The sequence below is a fragment of the Aplidium turbinatum genome, chromosome 10 (assembly GCF_918807975.1).
Source record: "Aplidium turbinatum chromosome 10, kaAplTurb1.1, whole genome shotgun sequence".
In the NCBI taxonomy this organism is placed as follows: Eukaryota; Metazoa; Chordata; class Ascidiacea; order Aplousobranchia; family Polyclinidae; genus Aplidium; species Aplidium turbinatum.
In genome coordinates this window covers 8,315,509-8,338,458 of record NC_137481.1, presented here as the reverse complement: position 1 = coordinate 8,338,458, position 22,950 = coordinate 8,315,509, and the positions used below count along the sequence as shown (strand labels likewise).

The following is a 22,950-nucleotide window of genomic DNA, read 5'->3' as shown; positions in this document are numbered from 1 at the left end:
AATTGGGTATGAATATTACTGTAAAATGGTGCTGCCCGGTGGCATAGCAAAAGGATAAGATGTTTTCTTTGGCATTTTTCGGAAATAAAGCTATGTCTCTATGTTGAGTCTGGATGCAACCTATTTCGTCTCCTGAACAATTCGCACCCCGATTTCGTACCCTAACCCTGGTACGAAATAAGTTGAATCCTTAAACATTTCTAACCCTGACGTGATTGCATAGCACGAACAATTGTTGAGAGAATATAATTTCCAGCACATTCTAAGGCTCATCTAGAAAATGTTTGTTTTGTTTGTTTGTTTTGTTATCTTTATCCTGCATTGCGGGAAAGCGGACTTGAGCGCTATGCATCGGTGTACGCCTTCCGACGTACACCTGACCCACGCTGCAGCCGACGACAGTGTCTGTTTCCGGTTGTCTACTCTACTTATGACTTAAATTTGGTACTACCCATTACTCGAAATCGATCACTGGGTAGAGGCAATTATTGTAAAGTTTCTTGCCCAGAGAAACAACAGCAAGTTCGGGTGGCTGGAGTCGAACATGCAGGCTCTCGACTGCGGGCCCAACGCGCTAACCACTTGGCCACAGCTGGCCGAATGTTAATACTGTATTCCTTAGCTTCCATTTAAGCAGAAAAGCTTTGGATTTTTAGATTGCTTCAACGTTTGATGACATTGAATCAGCATAATAACGGTGAATTCTTCGCTAAGAATGGATGGGAGTAGGCTACTTACTTCTACACTAATCAGCGCAATTTAGTTCAAGTGTTACATCACAATGTCTGGCTTTGATCTCCGAGTAATATTGATAAGGCAAGGTTGGTTACAAAATTAAATTATACCAGTAGGCTAAGTTTTGGTATTACAGTAAGATTTAAGAAAGTAAGTATTAAGAAAGTATTAAGAAAAGTAAGTATTAAGAAAGAAAAGGCCCAGGAAAAATTCTATAAATGAGAATGAAGCGGAGGGTCTGGGGGGCCTCCCCCAGAAAATTTTGAAAAACTCTTCCAATTTGGTGCGCTCTGAGAGCATTTCCAAAACAAAATCTTCGGACTTTCCCAGTCCGAGGATAAAGATTTAATCAATCAATCAAACTGGGACTAGTCTAGAATGTTGGCTGCGTTTTTAGACTGAGCACAAAAACTTATTGTCAATGTCATCTGTAAGCATTTAAGACATGCATTGGACTGGTGCACTAGTAAAGAGCAAATAATTAGCCTATAAATTAAGCTACGGTAGTCCATTCTTGAAGAACACAAGTGAATTTGCTCTGAACTTGTGATGTCAGTCTATTGACCCAAAAGAATTTAAAAAACACTTGTGCTGTTTCAGTAGCCTACTGGTTGGTTAATGTACCCTTTGGAATTGCATGTTTTATTGTAGAATCTATGTTTTTTTTTGTAAGAGAACCAGCTTTATTTTCAGCGTACTCAGTAGCCTATAGTTACAAGCGCGCAAATCACTCATGCGTAGAGGTTGTATTCCTTTCGTCTGAAACCAAAAGCAGCCGCTATGAGATACGCATGACGTCACTGGGAAAGCACAACTAACCATACCATAACCATAACACATCTGATTGGCTAAGCAGCTGGTGACGTTTTGCAAAACGATTGATGATTGGATAAAACAAAGGCGTTTTTTGACATTTTTGAACCTGGGAAAGCAACTTTGAAAGTTGATTTCCCTGGAGCTTCAGTGATGGTTTCTGACAAAAGCGTTTGCGTTAATTGGCATTTATAGGCAAGACATGTGGTTTGGTGAGGACTTAGACTACTCACAAGCGTTACGAGTAATTGTAGTCACGAACACAGTAATTGTTAGATTTTCAACAGGTCCTTGATAGGCCTGCCTTTCGTTTTACCGCATTACTCCCGTTAATTTGTGTATTCGCCACCTAGCGTCGTTTCCCCTTCATTGTTATGTTATCGCTCTTTGCAAATGGCAACACTCACCACGAGATTGTCTATGGAACTTTCGAGACGTTTTCGTTTTTGCTGCTAGTTTGCCAGCTAGCCGAACTTGTTAGTTACTGTAGTTTGTGACTGAAAGTTTATTGATTGATGTTTATGCTTTGTTAGCTGCTTCTCTGTTATGTATTTCTACAGGACTTAAGTTTGACAACTGCTATGGTAATACTTATTTGCGTGTAGGCTGAATTCCATATTTGCAGCTTGCTATCTCTCAAAGTTCAACTTACTGGTGAGCGTACTTGTGATGTAATAATGTTTTGTATAACTGAATGTTGACTGTCTACCGTAAACAAACGTAACGTATCTCTGATGTGCGTAAATTGTTGTTAGGTTAATACTTCAAACTTAAATATTGCAGAGTCAATCACTATAGAATCCTTCGCGTACAAGTGCATCATTTGGCATTACTGATCCGGTCATACTACCGGTATGTTTGTTATTCTGAATTGTATGATCAATTGATTTGTGTCGTGAATTGTGGATTCATGTTCACTACTGAATTATTGACCAATAATTTGTCAGCCTAATGGAAATTAATTCTCGTAAACCGATCTTAACTAGGCCAAGTGAATTGCCACGTTTCTTTGTTTTTTAATGATTATTGACCTAGCGTTATGGTTGTACGGTACGGTAGCCTACGTAATAATTGTGTAAGGTAACATCGCGAATTTATTTATTCAGTGCGTCATTGGCCAACCTGTGGAACTTGTGTACCGTACAGTGGATTGAGAACTGTTTGTCAACAAATTTGGTACGTTTATCAGTTCGACTGTTTTGCTTGCTGAATTGTGACTAGTGTCTTATGTTGTGTTATTTCTTGACAGAAAAACCGTATAAACTTCATTGCTGCGAAGCAGTCATTGGAAACCGAGTGATTTCTTCAAGTTGGCGTGCTTTAACAGTTGCTCAGTCCTGCCGGGTGGATTAGGAAAATCGTGACGTCACCGGCGCAATTAACTACCGCACCTGTTGTGTTCGCGTCGCACACAACATCGTTTTTCAAATTTGGCATCAAAGCTTGACCATCTTTGAACTGAAGCTGATTTCGTCAATTGTACCGAACTGCTGATCTTCACCAACCTGACGATCAAATTTGCGTTTACTTACCAAGTTCCCATCAGCGTTACGTGACATCTCTCATTTGCTGAAGTTAGCTTATGCTGTTACGAAGCGGATTTGCATACACAGTTATGAATTCCAAAGCCGAAGCTATTCAACAAGCAGCTGATACTTTGAGAGACAGCTACAAGCGTGGTGAACAGCTGATGAGCAAACGTGAAAACCTCACAGAAGTACAGACTATCCTGTTAGAAATTGACAAAAATTATGCCTCTTTAATGGCGCTTTGTGTCGATGTCCCTGACAATGAACAAATTCCAGGAGGTCTTTCAACCAAACGGGATTACATTCAAGGTAAAGAAGAATTTGCTGATAGAGCCAAACAGTGGTTCACGGAATGCGAGAGGACAGACACTAAAACTCCTCCACTACGTTCACATCACTCGTCCTTGCGTACCCATTCTCACCGCTCCAAATCCGGAAGCATTCGGTCATCGAGTACAACGTACAGTTTGCGTCAACGTGAAGCACATGCCAAATTGGAACTAGCTCGTTTGACAAAAGAACAGAATGATGCCAGGCGACGAGAGGAAGAAGAACTAGTTCGCATGGAACAGGAGAAAGCTCAGTTGGAACAGGATAAAGCTCGGTTGGAGCAGGATAAAGCTCGCTTTGAACGTGAGAGAGCCGAAGCTGAAGACCTGCGTCAAATTAAAGCTGCCGAAACTGAAGCCGCACTCTGGCAAGATGATTCTTCTTCGGTTATCAATATTGGATCAATGACACCCGTACGATTGCCACAGCAAACCTTCACTCACAAAGACACACACCTGGAACCTCTGCGTCACGGTGATGAGCGGCACAAACAAGAACCAACTGCAACATCTGCAAGAATGCCAGACCAAAAGGTAAATTACCCTTGTTATTATACTAGCCGACAACCTGATCTTTCAGAACGACTTCTACCTAAACCAGATGTTAAGAAATTCTTTGGTGACCCACTCGATTTCTGGGCTTTCTGGCACCGTTTTAAGTCTCATATTTCTGATTGGTTGACACCCGACAGGAAGATGTCTTACCTCATGCAGCACTGCTGTGATGCAGTCTGTGAACAAATAAGGCACCTTGCCGATAGCAGCGAAGGTCACAACTGCTATGATGAAGCGTGGGAAGAATTAACACGGAGGTATGGCCAACCACACGTTATTGCGCATGCTTGCGAGGAACGCTTGAGAGCTGTTACCAGAATTTCTCACCACGAACCCGAACAATTGGAGAAGTTGTCCGTCCTGTTGAAAAGATGTTGTTCATCATTGAGCTCAAACACCGAAGCTTCGAACTTGGATACCGTGCAGTTTATCACCTGCCTTGCGAATAAGCTGCCAGTGTCTTTGAAAGAAAAGTGGGTAATTGAAGCTCTGAAAATCAATGATGACACTGGAAAAGTGGCTGGATTCCAACACTTTGCTGACTTCATAACGAACGAATCTAGGATTGCCAATTCAATCTATGGCGTGAAACTCTTTTCATCAAATGTCGACAAACTTAACAAGCCTGACACCAAAGGGAAACAAAAGGCTGCACTGTTTAACGTAGTGACAAAACCTACTGAAAGATCTGGACAGCTCCGAATTGGCAACAAGCGACTCATACAATGTATCCTGTGCGATAATACACATTATTTGCAACACTGCAAAGAGTTCAAAGCCCAATCCGTCACTGAACGGGAGCAATTTGTAAGGAAGAACAAATTGTGCTTAAACTGTCTTGGACCAGATCACATACGTGCCGACTGCAGAAGCCGAGGTAAATGCACTGAATGCGGAAGCTCATCACATCATTCTCTGTTACATCGGTACTTGGTCACAACTGGAGAACAAATCCAGAGACGACACCCCAACCCCATTGCTAATAGAAGAAATGATAGCCAGCCAGATGATCCCGGAAGAAGACCATTAGAAAGGAACACAAATGAAGTTGTAGAAACCTTCCATTCCAGAACCAGCAACTCGGCAACTTACTTGGACATCGTTCCCGTACGTGTGACAGGAGAAGGAAAGGTAATACATACTTATGCTCTCCTAGATTCTGGTTCAAACCGCACATTTTGTGAACAAAAACTTGTAGAGATGCTTGAGCTGAAACCTGAGCCATCTGGTGACTTCCAGGTGCAAACACTGTCTTCGAGTGGACCATATTCCTTTAATTCTTCAACTGTATCGTTGAAAGTTCTACCAGTAGTTGGCGGCGAAGTGCAAGAACTGACAGATGTGATCGTCGTTGACAAGATACCTACCAAGCCAACTCCAGCGCCTTCTCCGGAGTATCTGCAAACGCACAAGCACCTCCAAGGCATTGACTTGAAGCAACTCGACCATGGTACAGTTACACTGTTGATCGGAAATGATCATGCTGTCGCCCACCGATGCATTGAAAGCCGCTTTGCACCTAACCCGAAGCAAGGACCTGATGCAGTCAGGACACCCTTAGGCTGGTTGCTTAGAGGTACTCGTCCGAAGGAGAAAGGCTTAGGCAATTTCGGTGCTGAATCTGACATTTCAAATTTTCTTGTCCGTGACACGAAGCAGAACCCTGCTGACCAAGCTTCAAGGGGCATGACGGCCAAAGCCTTGTTGAATTCTGGGATGTGGCTCAATGGCCCAGATTTTCTGAGGAAACCCCCAGAAGAATGGCCCAACCAAACCGCTCAGCAACCACAATCTGAAGATATCTTTGCTGCTTACAAACCAAAGAGGAAAATCGAAACCTTTACTGCTTCTACGACTGAAAGCCAAGGAACCAACAGGTTAATCTCCTACTTCTCATCTCTGCGCCGACTGAAACTATCAGTAGCCTGGTTCCTAAGATTCAAATCGTACTTACTGATGCGCATGAAGAACGAAACCCAGATTACACTGAAAGGACCAATCAGTGTGCCAGAACTTGATGAGGCAGAAATTGAGTTAATCAAATACGAGCAGCGTCAGAGTTTTCCAGCCTGGATCAAATCTCTATCCAAAGGAAAACATCCAAACATGCCCAAAGCCAAGAGGATCCCACTCGAAAAACTCAGCCCTGTCCTAATGAAAGATGTTCTACGTGTTGGCGGAAGAATCGACAGATCCGACTTACCGTTCGAAACGCGACATCCTGCTATCATAGCTCCAGAGCGCCACTTAACGGACTTGATAATTGAACATTGTCATACCAACGAATCGAAGCACATGGGTGAAAGCCATACACTGAACAATATTAACCGAAAATACTGGATAGTTAATGCCAAAGTTGCGGTTAAAAGGGTACTTGCAAGATGCCTGCCTTGCCGGCGAAGGACCGCAAAACCTAGACAACAGCTCATGGCAGAACTGCCAGAAGCAAGGTTACAAATGTCACAGCCACCATTCTCACAGACTGGCGTTGACTTTTTTGGGCCGCTAAATGTCCGAAACAGACGAAGTGACATTAAGAGATACGGCTGCCTTTTCACATGTCTCACAACTAGAGCCATTCACTTGGAAGTGGCACCAGACCTGACAACTGGCGCATTCATAAATGCCCTACGGCGTTTCATAGCTCGCAGAGGCCCCATCAAGAAAATCTTCTCTGACAATGGAACCAACTTTGTGGGTTGTGAAAGAATCTTGAAGCAAGCCATCGATGAGTGGAATCAGAACCAGATCCACCAGAGCCTTCGACAACAAGGAATAGAATGGTCATTCAACCCCCCAACAGCCAGCCATATGGGCGGAGCCTGGGAGAGAATGATTCGCACAGTACGTCAAATTCTTATGAACATCTTACCAAAACAACCACTCGATGATGACACATTGCACACATTACTTCTTGAAGTAGAAGACATCGTCAATTCAAGACCACTCACCGATGTGAAACTGGAAGTTGATGGCGACTTACCCCTGACACCTAACCACTTGTTGAAGTTGAATTCTTCATCGAATTTACCGCCAATGTTAAGCTGCGACAGAGATGGCTACCGACCAAGTGATCGATACCGCCATGTGCAGTTTCTGGCAGACACCTTTTGGAAGCAGTGGGTTAAGGAATACCCACGATCTGTGATGTCAAGAGCAAAGTGGCTTCACAGAAAGGAGAATATCCGAAGAGGAGATATCGTCCTTTTGATTGATGACTCTGCTCCCAGACAACGATGGCCACTAGGCAGAGTAATTGAAACATTTCCTGATCGTCACGGCGTTGTTCGTTCCGTAGAAGTGAAGACTGCAACCGGATCTCTGAAGAGACCAATATCCAAACTTTGTGTAATTGTCCAAAGAGAAGAAGATGATCCAGATGAAGATGAGACACCAATAGACACCGTTGAGATTTTGCTGGAAGATCAGAGCGATGAGGAAGAGACTGAACTGTTACATGACAATAGACTGTTGAAAAACTTTTATTCATGAAAAGAACGAGCCAGTTTGGCCCTTCTTTGGCCCGGGAGTGTTAGATTTTCAACAGGTCCTTGATAGGCCTGCCTTTCGTTTTACCGCATTACTCCCGTTAATTTGTGTATTCGCCACCTAGCGTCGTTTCCCCTTCATTGTTATGTTATCGCTCTTTGCAAATGGCAACACTCACCACGAGATTGTCTATGGAACTTTCGAGACGTTTTCGTTTTTGCTGCTAGTTTGCCAGCTAGCCGAACTTGTTAGTTACTGTAGTTTGTGACTGAAAGTTTATTGATTGATGTTTATGCTTTGTTAGCTGCTTCTCTGTTATGTATTTCTACAGGACTTAAGTTTGACAACTGCTATGGTAATACTTATTTGCGTGTAGGCTGAATTCCATATTTGCAGCTTGCTATCTCTCAAAGTTCAACTTACTGGTGAGCGTACTTGTGATGTAATAATGTTTTGTATAACTGAATGTTGACTGTCTACCGTAAACAAACGTAACGTATCTCTGATGTGCGTAAATTGTTGTTAGGCTAATACTTCAAACTTAAATATTGCAGAGTCAATCACTATAGAATCCTTCGCGTACAAGTGCATCATTTGGCATTACTGATCCGGTCATACTACCGGTATGTTTGTTATTCTGAATTGTATGATCAATTGATTTGTGTCGTGAATTGTGGATTCATGTTCACTACTGAATTATTGACCAATAATTTGTCAGCCTAATGGAAATTAATTCTCGTAAACCGATCTTAACTAGGCCAAGTGAATTGCCACGTTTCTTTGTTTTTTAATGATTATTGACCTAGCGTTATGGTTGTACGGTACGGTAGCCTACGTAATAATTGTGTAAGGTAACATCGCGAATTTATTTATTCAGTGCGTCATTGGCCAACCTGTGGAACTTGTGTACCGTACAGTGGATTGAGAACTGTTTGTCAACAAATTTGGTACGTTTATCAGTTCGACTGTTTTGCTTGCTGAATTGTGACTAGTGTCTTATGTTGTGTTATTTCTTGACAGAAAAACCGTATAAACTTCATTGCTGCGAAGCAGTCATTGGAAACCGAGTGATTTCTTCAAGTTGGCGTGCTTTAACAGTTGCTCAGTCCTGCCGGGTGGATTAGGAAAATCGTGACGTCACCGGCGCAATTAACTACCGCACCTGTTGTGTTCGCGTCGCACACAACAGTAATTTTCAAGTTAAAATAGACTTGATAAAAATAATAAGAAGTTAAACCTAGAATTCAGTCATTATATTTTGCATAGTTTTCGCTCAGGTAAGCACTGCTTTCCTTGCTTTCCCTCACCGATCGTCACTGTTTAATGCATGTTCTATAATTGTTTAATACTCGTTATGATGCCGGCGCCGAGTCAGACTGCGCTCACTCTCTAAGCCATCCAGTGGTGCCAGATGTCACCACTGTAGCGGATTAAAACTCATCCGCTACAGTTCTTTTATACTTGTTATTTTTCGGGCTCTTTCAGAAATATTTTTTCTACAATTTATTAAAACCCGCCATAAGTCATAAAATATCAATAAATATGAATATTATGAACATTACTTTGATAGAAACAGGTATACCTATTTGGCATTTTTTATCTGCCCGCCACGTTATCAATCAATCCATCAAGTTTATTTCGGCATAGCTCCACATTTATTTTCATTCTACACATCAGGAGATATAACAAATCGCATTAAATACCACATAGTGAGTCACAATTTTAAAAAGTTGCAGATTAGTTTAGAGCAGGGGTCACCAACCGGCGGCCCGCGGGCCGCATGCGACCCGCCATGCAGTTATGTGCGGTCCGCGGAAGGTATCACTATCAGCGTACAAGTATATCCAAAAATACTTTTCTTGAGGAGTTAAAGAGCATGAAGGCAAAAAATACTTTTCGGGAAGCATATTTTCGCTTTGCATACGATTCCACTGACCGATCAATCAGATTGTAGTTCTAGGTGGGGGTCGCTTCAAGTTATTCCAATGCGATGTACAGCCACACTGTCCCAATGGTTGATTAAAACGTCTGTTTTCGAAATTGCCTGTGAGCATAGGGTTGCTTATTTTAAGTTTATAAATGTCATGTAAACACCAACACTAATGTGCATTTCACCGTTATTGTATTTCACGAGCAGTGTTCCCTTATTATGCAAGCTTTTTTGGCAAAATAGGTCGGTGTGCCAACTCAATTTATAATAAATTGGCAAAAGATTATACATAAATTTAAAGACTTTTTTGGTTGTATTATGAAAATATTTAGCATACTAGGCCTATTGCCAAATGTTGTTAATCAACAATTCTAATTCTTGCCATGCTGATAAGCACCGCGAGTGCCAGTTGTCTAATAATCAAAGAAAGACGGTTTTATGGACTCAGTATAGATTCTCACAAAAAAAACTCATTGCTTTTTTAGAGGGAACACTGTTCATAAGTTACGATAGAAACGTTTTTTCGGTGATTTCCACAAGCGTTTGTTTCATGGTGCCTGGTTTCTTTTTCCTTGTTATTGGAGCCTATTTTTCGCTGATATGTTTGTAGGTCACTATTGTTGCCTGTATTAGCCTACGATGTGTCAACCATTTTTTTGTTTACTGAAACTGTTAATTGCAAGATATCTTTTGTGAAGCGAAGTGACAACACCACCCTTGCTTGGCGATGAATATTCTGATGAAACCGCTCGTCTCGCTATAAGTGCGCAAAACAAGTTGGCTTCGTTAATTGTTGTTAAAGGAGCTTAGCCTGGCAGAAGCGTTGTTCAACTAATTTTGTTGCTGCGATGTTCTAAGATAAATATTAAACAACATGTAACGCTGGATATAGGGTACGAAATGTGTTCTTTTCTGGCATAAGAGTCAACCTACCTAAAATTTTATTAGTGCGGCCCGCCACAGCTCTCTTAAGTGCCAAAGTGGCCAGCATGCAAAAAAGATTGGTGACCCTCGGTTTAGAGGCATAACTTGTGCAATTTTTTGGCTTCACTTAGATCAATATAACTTAGGTCGTTTAAGTCTGAGTCTCTGAGAATAAATTAGTGTGACTGTCTTTGTTTGTTTAAAACGTTATCACATTTTTTCGCCCTCCATCAACGTGCCGCCCTGGATTTATCCACAGAATCCAATGGGTAGCTACGCCACTGAGTAGTAGGCTATCTTTTTTGTCCTGGACGCAATATACTGACAAAAAATAAAAATGAATAAATGTGTTATGTTTCTCTTGTTGCTACAATTTTTAGATCTGTACTCTCTTGGTAAACGCATAGAAGCGAGTAAAACACCGAACTCAGCCCCACTCAACCCTTGCAAGAAAAGTGCGACACCTACCAAAACACGCGTCTTTGCCTTATCGAAACATTTGGTGGCATCCCAAAAGAGAATTAGAGTTTCGATGGTCAAAAAGTCTTTCTTTCCGACCACTGAACTGAGTTGTTCGAAGTTTTACATTTGTAATTTTATTGCTCTGTATATTGTCACAATTGTAATTAATTTTTTTCAAGTTGTTTTTTTTTGTTGTTAAAGCCATCGTTTCTAAAAGGTAAATCACCATTCTTGGACACACACCTTTGTGCAGTTGAAGTTAGTGAAAATTGCACAAAATTGTAAAAAAATTTATAAAGATAATTTTCATAATTTTCTTCAATTTAGCAACACCACACTTGTGTTGCGAAAGCTCTATGTATAAATAAATTGATTTTTCTGATTTGGTGTGATATGTCTACTTTGTTTTATAATAATTATTATCTTATTTCGTTGTTGTTGTTCGTTATTTGTGCATTTGCAGTTTGTGTATTATTTCGTTGTTTTGGATATGGACAGCTTTGTCTGATGCAAATAAATATTATTAAATATTATTATAAAGGTGTTTGGAAATCTTTTAGCACTGGGAATCTGGCAACACCTTTGGCAATGTCCTTTTTCTTTTTTCGAATTTCCAACGTCGCAGTACGCTCATAGATGGTACGCTGTTGGCACTTGGCAGAATGCAGACAAGTAGTGGAACAGCCAAAATACGCTGATTCATTATTGCGACGGTCACGTGTACTGGTACTGTACTTACGAGAGTAGTGGTCAGTGGCATAGCACCTTGAGATCTAACTGTGAGCGAGTAAATTCTGAGCCATTATTTTTCATACTTGTATAAGGTATATACGTACTAAGGTAGCTTAAGTCATTTAGTTAGACGGCTTTATGTTTATAGGTACCAGTACCACTACCGTATATGACAATTTTAAAGCTTGGCTGAAATATTTTTTTGGTTATTTCAATAAAATCATCATTTTCCTTTAAAAAGCATGCCAAGTCCAAACACTGATTGAACCAATCAAATCTTTGCAAGTCCTGCCATTTACCATAGATTGCTCTGAACTTTAGGCCTACCTTAAGTTCCTTAACCAATTGTTTAGCCCACTACAGTTTTGCAAAATTGCTTTTTACAAGAGATTATATTTTGTTACATTTTCAGAGAAAAATAAATGAATCTGTGTAGGCCTAATGGAAAACCTCAATAGCAATCAAGTATTTGATCCGGTTGTTTATGGACTAGAAGAAGATTTTCGTCTTACAAATTTTACTGGATTGAAAGGATGAGGATGTAAAGTCCCCCAGAAGACACTGCTCAAACTTCTGGAGGGATTGCAAAAAGATACGACCTCCCAAGGGAGTGATCAGAATAGTCCCATTATTGGTACAGCACAGTAGGCTATATAATTTTAGCACAAGTCAATAAAAAGTAGGCAGTGGCTATTTGACCAGCTCCGGTCTTTGAATCTGAAACACGATTTGACCAGTCATGACGTCACTATATAGGCACTTTTTTTTCTTTTTCTCTTTCAAAGCAAATGATGAGAAGCGCCTATATAAGTTCTAAATTCGACAACTTCATTCAACTCGATGCGTGGCGCGTCTGATATTTCTCCGGTTGCTATTCCAGAGGGAATGAGTTCAATACTACCCGGAAGCGTTTCTTACTAAATTTTGATTCGAAGTGCATTTTTTAAGTCAATTTTTAGTTTGAGTTGCCTACAGCCAGAGGTGGGCAGTAGCGCACTACTTTTTAGTTGGAGTAGCGGCTGCAGTAGCGGCGCTATTTTTTTCCAAAGTAGCGGGAGAGGCGCTACTTTTTTCAGTCGCACTCCCACTACCCGCTAGTTTTTAATTTAAGTTGAAAAAATGCTTGTTTTTTTTGCAATACTGGCGTGGTCAAGCAGTTATATAAAAATCGGTTTGGTTGGAAAGTTTCGGTCTTTTCTAGCTGATGTCAACTTCTTCGGCGAATATCTCCATGTGATGAAGCCTATCTGCCAGGCTTTAGACATTCTCCAGGGCGAGTCCAAGGCATATTACGGAGTCTTGCTTCCAACCATCACAATTTGCGCGAAGAAGTTAACTGAGATCAGTGATCTTGTAACCTGTGGGGAGTTGAAAGTGAAAGTCCTTGAAGGGGTGAAGAAACGATTCAACAAGTGCTTCAACGACATGAAATGCGTTATGGCATCATGTCTTCACCTCTCCTTCAAGACGTCGTGGCTACAATTTGTGCACTACGTTTCTACGGATGATGCTGACGCACTGCGAGAAAAAGTCAAGACAGATGTAATTCGACTGTTGCGGGAGACATCAAGCCAGGTTGATACCGAGATGAGTGACACCAACACCAGACCTCGAGGATGTATTTTTTGGAGTGTTTGCGCCATCCCGTGAAACGTCGGTGCAGAAGGAAGCAGCAATTGTAGACGCCTTTTTTTCGGACAAGAGCAAGTCCTTGAGCTTTTCGAATACCGAGTTAAAACATCTGTTGATTAAATACAACACCCCCATTCCTTCCAGTGCTGCGGTGGAGACACTTTTCTCTGTTGGAAACAAGGCCAATGAAAGGGAGGTACGGAGGGTACGGCGTACCCTTGAGGGCCCAGGCCTGTGTTTTTTGGGGGCCCTAAATTGTGGTTTTATAGTTTACGTGCAAAAATGTTTGGTTAAAACCATTCTAAACGATTGATTTCAAGCATAAAAGTTGTTGTTGTTTAGTCCTGGGGGGCCCGTAATCTAGCAAAAGGGCCGAGAAAGGTAATCGAGTGTTTTGCAAGCAAATTAGGGACCCAAAGTGGTAATTTAATGCTTTACATGCAAAAATGTTCTGTTAAAAGCACCTTAACTTAAATCATAAAAGTTAGTTATTCTCCAGTCCGGGGGAGGGGCATAGTGTAGCAAAAGCAGGTTTGAGAAAAACCCGGGCAAAAAGCCCGGGTGTTTTTTTTTAAACTATTTGACAAAGGTAGTTTCACGCTTATTTCACTTCAAAATGAATTTCGGAGCGGGAGCCGGAGAATACTTTCGGAGCAGGACCGGAGCCGGAGTCAAAAAAAGTGACTTCTCTCGTTCACCTCTGCTAGTGCTGGGCATGTGGTGAATGCAAAAGTTAATGAAGAAGGGTTAGGATTGGTCAGATGATTAACTTGATTATGTTTTAACAAGATGTTATGTTTGAGCCTTGGTAGAGAGCTTGGCTTGTACCAGATACATATACCACTCAGTTACGTTAATGGATTTAACACACAAAAAAAGCATAAAAAAACTACTAAATCCAACATTTTCGACATCACATAGTGTCCTCTTCAGAAATAATTATAAGCTACATCTAAGAGAATTAAAAAATTTGAGAAATAAAAAAATGAATTTAAAAATTTTACATTAAAGATGTACAAGCGACACCTCTCAACAGCAACATCAACAACTGACACACAAATTCAATGCAGGAATTGGCAGGTGACAGATCACATGATATGCACAACACAAAATAATAGTTTTATTGCAGCCTGATAGCCTACGGTACTATTATTGCGCACAGATGTCTAATTCTGCAGTAAAATGTATGGTGTGCAATACGCCTAAGTAAACATTACACTTTTTGCCCAAGACAAAGGGGCCTGGAGTGAGAGGGGGGCCCGGAATAACTTTTTGTACCCCTAGTGAAAATTTCTCTCAGAGGCCCTGGTTGGAAACGATGTGCTTAAGCGAAAGCGGGCATGACTTAGTGACTCTTATTTTGAAATGCTCGTGTTTTTGAAAGATGCGTAACAATAAATTTCCCTTAGAATGTGTTTTCTATAACAACGTTAAAATGACAGCGTAAACGAATGATAACATTCGTTTTCAAGGTCGTTTTTGCGTCACTAGGGACTTGAGTGTTTTTTAGTGTCATTTTAGACAAAAGTAGCGGAAGAAGTAGCGGTAGCGCGCGCTACTTTGACCCGGGTAGCGGGTAGCGCGCTACTTTTGTAAATTGGTAGCGGTAGCGCGTGCTACTTTGGCCCAAGTAGCGGGTGCCCACCTCTGCCTACAGCCCAATTTTTTATGTCTTTTCAAATGTGAGTAATAAAGGTAGAGTTTTTTTAATTTGCTGGAATTTGAGATTTTTTCTGGGTATGGTAATTTTTCGTTCGTCAGAAGAGGATGTGACCGTGTTTGCCAAATGACGCATTACATTTTCGCTCTCAACAAGTTAGGTATATACAATGCTTCTTTTAAAAAAATGATAATGGTATGTAATGCGTCGCTCGGTGTACTATACGTCGCTGTAATACGTCGCTCGTCGCTAACTTTAACCCTTCCCTTAACCTTTTCTAACTCTGGCAATACCTGATTGCAACCATGGCATTAAGTGTGGAAAAATAGCCACTTTTTTTTAATAATGTACAATTGTGCATGTTGTCTTCTTGGATATTGTTTTGTCTCCTGTTATTGTATGCATCACTTGGTCATATGTATCATATTCATGACTTTCAGGTATTGGTTTGGATTGCTGTGTGATTCCTTTGCGATTTGGTGGCTTGTCTCTCATTCAAACTACAGACTTTTTCTATCCTTTGGTTGATGACCCATACATGATGGTAATGCAATTGCAAAAGTAGAACCAATTGATTGTTTATAGTCCAATTCTACGTTTTTAGAAAATAAAACTTGTTAGTAGACTGCTTCTCGTTGGTCGTATGAGATTATATTGCTGTAAATTTATGACTATTATCAAATCAATTGCAATGTACCGGTAATAAATAACTGCTTGCCATTGCGTTCAACATTTTGCTGGTTCAGTTGCTTAAATGTACAATTTCAATGCTGAAGTGAATAATTTTTACCATATTGCACAGTACATGCCACTAATCAGTGAATGGCTAGCACTGAATGAGAAGATGCATGTCTGAATGAGGTACCGGTACTTGCTTTCAGTAAAGAATGGATGGCATGAAACAGTTTTACTGATAATGTAGAGATAATACTGCTCATCATTTCAACTGAGTGATGTTTAATTGGAACTACTTGTGGTTGTAGAATCATAGCCTGCTTAACATATTACGTGTACCAAGTTAGAACCTATATCTTTTTGATTTGATAAAAGATTTTTTTCAATTATTTTAGGTATATATATATAATTATATATATTCAATTAATTTTTGTTTTTCAGGGAAAAATTGCATGTTGCAATGTTCTCAGTGACTTGTATGCTATGGGTGTATCAGAATGTGATAACATGCTTATGCTTCTTGGTGTAAGTTCCAAACTTTCAGAGAAAGAAAGAGATGTCGTTATTCCACTATTAATGAAAGGTTTTAAGGTGAACTAATGTAATGCTGTTGACTTGTACATCTACTGTTAATTGTATACTATATTATAGTTAGGTTGAACATCACTTTGATAAGGGCTATCATAATTATTATTATACTTTTTCCCTAAGTATACAGTACTAGATTGGAAATTATTGTCTGGTTCACCAAAAAAATTTTTTTACAATACATAGGCTAATAATGCGTATCATAATTTTTTGTATCAAAAAAGGATAAGTTGTTATAAACAATAATTTTGATAGCTGTAGCAAACTTTGTGCATTGTTTAATCTTCATGTTTACTGTAGAACAGTTTGTAGGCGTCGTTCCAGTAATGGTAATTTTTTTTATGTATTTTTCTTAGGATTGCGCAGCAGAAGCTGGAACATCAATCACAGGTGGACAGACAGTTCTGAATCCTTGGTGCCTTATTGGAGGGGTAGCCACTGCAGTATGTCAAGAAAGCGAAAGTGTTATGTAAGTACTGGACCTGGTGCAGTGCCAACCCAAACTCTTTCCTGTAATCTATTTTTAAATGTATTATTGGAAACGTACCTTTAATTTAAGCTTTTTATTTTTGAAACTTGTTGCAATTTGCCCTATAAGTTTGCACCTTGTGTTTTGCTTTTTTTGCCGTACACGTTTTCCATGACCCCTTAATTGGTCGCTGTTAAATACGCTTTCTTGACAGCGTTGCGGCATTCCAACTCTAATTGTAATATGATACTAAGTTCACTCGTTTTAGTACCGCAGCCATGTGGGGCTTGTGGGCGTTTATGTTGAAATCTGAGCACTGGTTGAAATTCAAATAAAGTTATTTGTTTGCATGTGACAGTTCATCACGAGATAGTTAGACGTCAAAGATTTCGTGTAACAGTGCCAAGCGTATACTGTAATGCAAGTAACGATTTTGGACTGCCTTATAGGAGGCCTAATATACTGTTAACTGGACAATAACCATATGATATCAATCTGTTTGAAATGCAGTAAAATAGTGTACTGCGTTCGCAGGCCGTGCAATGCTGTTCCTGGCGATGTTTTGGTTCTCACCAAGCCCCTAGGGACTCAAATCTCTTGTAATGCACATCAGTGGCTAGAACAAAGCAATGAGCGATGGAATCGCATCAAACAGGTCGTGACTGAAGAGGAAGTGAAGAAGGCCTATCATGCTTCCATGTTCAACATGGCAAGATTAAACAAAACAGGTGAGGTGTTGTTTCTATTTGTTTAGTGTTAACAAGAGAAGTTTTGAAATAATGTCTGACAACGATCAATGCGTCTGGAATCTCTGTCCTGACTTCTAGGGCTAGGCGTCATAATCGTTGTCGGCAGTAGCGTTTTGACAGGAGGTTCAGTGTTACTTTTAAATCCGGATAATTTTAAAGGCTCGAAGCCTTACCAAAAGGCCTGTAAACTTGAAGAATTTTTTTTTAGAATTGTGCGTTTTTCTTACAAGTGTCTTCATTTGAGACCCTAAGATCTCAAGATCTCATTGCTACCGGTCCCACATCATCCACATAACGGCCTTGGTTTTCAGACATTGTTTCAAAACTTTCTGCCTTGACTAGGAAAGTGTTTGTCACTATCACTATCTTCATCTATCACTATCTTTTTGTATCACAGCCTCTCAGTTGATGCACACTTTCGGCAGTCACGGCGCGACTGATGTGACCGGCTTTGGCATTCTCGGTCATGCTGACAACTTGGCTAAGCAACAAACTAATGCAGTGAGCTTTTCTATTCATAATCTTCCTATAATATACAAAATGGCCGCAATTTCGAAAGCATGCGACCACATGTTCGGTCTTCTGCGAGGAACTTCAGCTGAAACTTCCGGTGAGTCGAATGACATCAGTATTTTGCTTAAATACAGTAATTTGCGAAGCTCTTGCTCAATTCCCATGTGTTGAGTCGTGGATTGGTTCAAATTACATTCATTCAAAGAACTAAAAGTAAGTTTCATATGCTGCTGCATGTTAAAAAACAATAGATCACCACCTATCGCGTGGTTTTAGTTAGCTACGCCTACAACGGAAGTTATCAAAGGCTCTTCGTACAGGCGGCTTGCTGGTTTGCTTGCCACGAGATCAAGCAGCCAAGTACTGCGCGGAAATAAAGAAGCTGGAAGGCCACCAAGCTTGGATCATTGGCGTGGTGGAAGAAGGTGATTAGTTCTGAATAGCAGAAAAAAATTCATTTAGTTTATACGATGAACACCGCAGCTCGTGCCAACAAATAGTTTTGAATTAATGCACCGTCAAACTTTTCTGTTAACTTGGGTCTAAAGTTTTGTGAAGGCGGTGTGTTTATTTCATTTGGTTGCTTTTTCGTCATTTGAAATCTATTGTCTATGATGTGCTACCTGTGAGTGTGGTGAAATGCAGACGGCCGCCTACATAATCAAGAACTGCCCGCTGCACAAACTACCTCATGGTATGAAAAGCTCTAGTTTCCATTGACGATGACACCAGGCAGTGGCTAACCGATGGGCGCCCTGATATATAGCGACAACACGAGAGAAGAAGCATTTGTCTATTGTAGTCATTACAGGTTAAGCTTTTTTATATGAAGATTATATTCAACGTAACTACGTTAAAATTCGTCCAACTTGTGAAAATCGTTTTGTTAAAGGCAACAGAACAGCTAAAATCATTGACAAACCACGTGTCATAGAAGTTGAAAGATTAGAAAATGGAACAACGCAAAGTGTCCCAGCCGCCACAGCACCGACGAGAACAGCCGTAAGACGAAATGATTTTATTTCATGCCTATGGTATTACTGTACTTCGAAAATGTTGCCCTGCTTTGCATTCTGCGCATCTACACTTAATAGAAAACACGAGAAGGTTTTGCTTGGTTTTGAAGAATACGACTTACATAGAGACTATGTTCCTAAGGCAATCACTTGCCAGGATGGCGTTACGCCGTTACTTGACTGTATTGACCAGAGGGCAATCAATTCACAAAGGTTTAACCAAACCAAGGAGATTATATAAGCTATAAGCTCACATCAAATATAGTTATTACTTTCTAAAACCTCTACAGCCTGTTTCACCACAAACAGGGAGATCATCAGAAGGCCTATATTGAAAAATATGCAAAAGCAGTTAATCGGTAATACCTGAAAAGCTCTAGTTATCAACACTTGTGACGTCAATTTGCTTGGTTTCCATCTTGGTCTCAATTGAGGCTTTTGTGGTATCCAATGGAGGTAGCTCTTTGCAATTCTGAGGTTTTTTTTGCATATTGAATTAAGGTTATAATATTTAATACTTTTTCAGGTCTTACCGATTTATTGCTTTTGTATACTTTTCAGGAACTTTTGATGATCCCCTTTTATGGTGAAACAGGCCGTGTAGAGGTTTTAGAAAATAATAACTAGATTTGATGTAATTTTCTCTGCTTGACGTTTTTGTTTGGCATTGAACACTTTTGTCGTATTATTAGTATTTATTGTTAAAGTTATAAGCTTATGTCTTATTCTGGGTTTTAAAAGGGAAAAATGTCATGGGGCTTCACCTCCCTGACTACAATCCTTTTTGTTTTGCTGTTGGTGATTTTGGGCTTAAATAGTTGTGGGGAAAGGCTTTAAGTTTAACTTGAAAGTAATGTGGCAAAGGAAAGATTACTGCAAGCTGCAATGACCGTAGTTTGCAGCGATACTTTTAAGAGAGTTATAACACAAAAAACAGCTGTCACGTTCACACGTGACGTCACTCTGGCTACTGACCAAGTAATGAAAGGCCACATTATTGCACATGTTAGGGTGTTCTTTTTGTCGCGTCTTGACATTCTTCGTTTGGGTCTTTACTGAAACTGAAATGTTTGCATTACATTGGTTCAACGTCTGCAGACGTTACATACATTTTTTTAGTTGCTTTAATGAATGAAAATGTTGTTAGATCCTTTGATGTTTTTTTGTATGATTGGCTTTCTGTAAATGCAAAAAAAGAAACGTTTTTTCAAAAAAAAGACGTGTTTTTTTTTTCAAAAAAAAATTAAAAACACGCGTTTTTTTGTTTTTTTTAGTATTTTTCTGGAAAAGTGGCAAAGTTTTTACAATTTGCAGCATAGTTTCATTATAGTGCTCTTGAAAAACATTAAATTAGTAAAAATGGTTTATTGGTGTGCTGAAATTCCTAAGTGTTTGTGCTTGGCAGCAGCATATGTTTTCTGCATAGCCCTACGTTGTTTCACTTTCTTCCTCATTCTCACGCATGTGTTGTGGCAGTAGACCTGACAAACATTAAATTAATGCAATTTGATACATGACATAATGCACATGAGTTAATTTCTTTTTCCTTGTATGGAAGTGCCCTTTATGGAAGGTAGCCTACGGTGTTAGTATACCGGTACTTGTTATTCTTGTACACATTTAATGGGTTGACGAAAATTTGGCAAAACAAGATGGCACTGCAGTGGCGTAGTGAAGGAATTTTGAAAGGGAGGGTTTTTGACGGCCGGCCGGCGAAGCCCTTCGGCGTGTTCGCCTAAGACTACACCCAGCGGTGGGGGGTCTGGGAAGCCTCCCCCAGAAAATTTTCAAAAATTACTTTGAATTTGGTGCATTCTGAGAGCATTTTCATCAAAAATGTGGGTATGAATATTCCTGTAAAATAGTGCTGTTCTGTGGCATAGCAAAAGAATAAGATCATGTTTTCTTCGGCAATTTTCGGAAATAAAGCTAAGTCTCTATGTTTTCTTCTGATATTTGAATGTTTGATATTGGCAAAACTCGCTCTTTTAATGCAGTTTCGTTTAAAATTGGGCAAACTTTGTTTTAGAGACATAAGGAGACTAAAAGCATCATTCTCAATATCGTGACGTCACACGCGTGCCAAAGAGGGGGTTGAAACCCCCAAAACCCCCCCTTGGCTACGCCATTGGATGGCAGTATTCAGAACACACATTACCTTGTTTGTGGTAATTTACTAATGCAAGCTATTTCCAATAGCTTGTTTCAACATGTTTCTTAACTGATAGCTTAGCAACGATATATGCTTTATAAATGTTGAAACAGAATTATTCCTGTTGTAAGGTCTTAGACACTTTGTCATTGATGCTTCTTGCAGATCATTTGTGACATAATGCAAGAGATCTTATCACTGATATTTTTAACTGTCAGAAGTAAGTGCATTTGTCAGAAAAGGTTTAGGTTATTGTTCCTTTCAAATACCCACCACCCATGTTGACTATTGCTAGTAACTACCAACCCTAAATGAAGAAATTTTTCCTTTAAAGTGGAGTTTTTCAGCACTGCTCAGTGTTCACAGAGTGAATAAATGCTTCATAATACTTTTCCTGACAAGTATCAAGTTTTACCCATATTCCCGCAATGCAGGAGAAAGATACAAAACAAACATCAAAGATGAAAACTTATTTTATTTGGGAACAAGAACAAATTTAATGAAACTAACAAAAATCTGATATAGTAAGAGTCTATTTGTCTGCTACAAAGTAGTTGTGCAAGATCAGAGTCCTCAGATGAATAATCTGTTGTGTTATTGCAAGGAGTTTACCTTAATTGCTACATATTGTGACATTTAATGTCAAAATAGGTAAAAAAACAAAAAAAAGATAAAAAACAAAAATACGAGCTCGTTTTTTTTAAAACAAAAAAAAAACGTTTTTTTACATCTCTACTTTCAACAAGATATCGTCTTTGTCGAACTACGCTAGATCTGCATAACATAGCTTGTATTGAAATATTTGACGACGTTTTCAAATTGTTCGCATTGATTTTCAGCCTCCCACTAAGCCCACGCCACCATTACAACAACAAATTACGACGCCGGCAGTCACCAATGGAATTAGTCAGGTATTCACGAGAATGAAATGTGTTTTTGTTAGCTGGCGTCAGTAGCACAAGCTTCTGTGTAAACGTATTCTAGCATGGACAGTGGACACGTCGTTTAAATTCATTTCTGACATTCACATTGCCCCAAGAAGTCTGCACCGTAAAGCAGCATCAAGCTCCCAAACAGCAAAATCTATCCTTTTTACATTGATTCAACTTCTGCAGATGTTGAATCAATGTAAAAACGACTGATTTGCTTTCTTGGAGCTTGATCTCAGCAAATATCTAGTCGTGTTTGCGTAGAATAATAATTTCAACTCTGGCAATCCCGTTGGTAGTTGATGATTAGCCCGCACCATCGTTTTTCAGACGAACGAACTTGTCACGCACCAAGCGATAATTACCAATACACAGAGTGGTGACCAACTGCAATACGTAGTGAACAATGAAGCATTGCAAGAATCACAGATCGACCAGGTTTGAAATTTGGTTTGTACGTTCTTTGAGCTGTCGCGACTGTGCTAAATGTTAAACTGGCTATCCTACTGCTGTCTCCAGCACGTTACAACGTTCCTGTTTTGTCACTTCTACCTTTATCTAGACCTCTGCTGTGTTTGGCATGAATTGTTGTCATAAAGATTCAAAACCAAATAAATTGAACTGAGCTTCAGACATGTTTGCTTGCGCTCCATGCATTGTTAACTTTTGTAAACGTTGTTTTCAGGTTCTTGAAGAAGCGCAAAAGTACCAAGAAGTGCATTTGCAAAACCACCAATCGTAGCGTATTTTTTTATGAAATCATCTCTCTGACTTAATTGAGGCCACACAGTCAGTTCAGCTTTGCAATTTGAGCAGGTTGCATTGCTAAGCCCTGTGTGATTTCTCAACCCATGCTACCGCTTTATGAAGCGCTTTCACAAAAAGCTGTTCTTTGCTCGTGAAAGAAAATCTGATTTCGATTGCTTTATGTAATCTTGCTGTAGCATGGATGAGAAATTACCTCTGAATCAGGGCGGAGCCTATAATTTGCGTCGAAATAAAGTTCATCGCATGTTGCGAATAATAATTTAGCACATCTGAATTTATAATAAACGGTGATAATATTGTC

General features: G+C 39.8%; 1 protein-coding gene and 1 pseudogene across 2 annotated transcripts; both read left to right on the top strand.

Moving 5' to 3' along the window:
• Window positions 1-6,106: 6,106 nt before the first annotated feature.
• LOC145778752 (uncharacterized) lies at window positions 6,107-8,357 on the top strand. The gene is made up of 2 exons (XM_082590323.1): window positions 6,107-7,875; window positions 8,005-8,357. The coding sequence occupies exon 1, from the start codon at window positions 6,116-6,118 to the stop codon at window positions 7,451-7,453; it is 1,338 nt and encodes a 445-aa protein (XP_082446449.1). The 5' UTR covers window positions 6,107-6,115; the 3' UTR covers window positions 7,454-7,875; window positions 8,005-8,357.
• Window positions 8,358-11,915: 3,558 nt separating this feature from the next.
• Window positions 11,916-22,950, top strand: LOC145778203 (selenide, water dikinase 1-like; annotated as a pseudogene). The gene is made up of 11 exons (XR_014290423.1): window positions 11,916-12,132; window positions 15,231-15,334; window positions 15,907-16,056; window positions 16,410-16,522; window positions 17,057-17,250; window positions 17,669-17,881; window positions 18,105-18,209; window positions 18,677-18,786; window positions 21,792-21,863; window positions 22,212-22,319; window positions 22,567-22,950. The product of XR_014290423.1 is annotated as a selenide, water dikinase 1-like (transcript).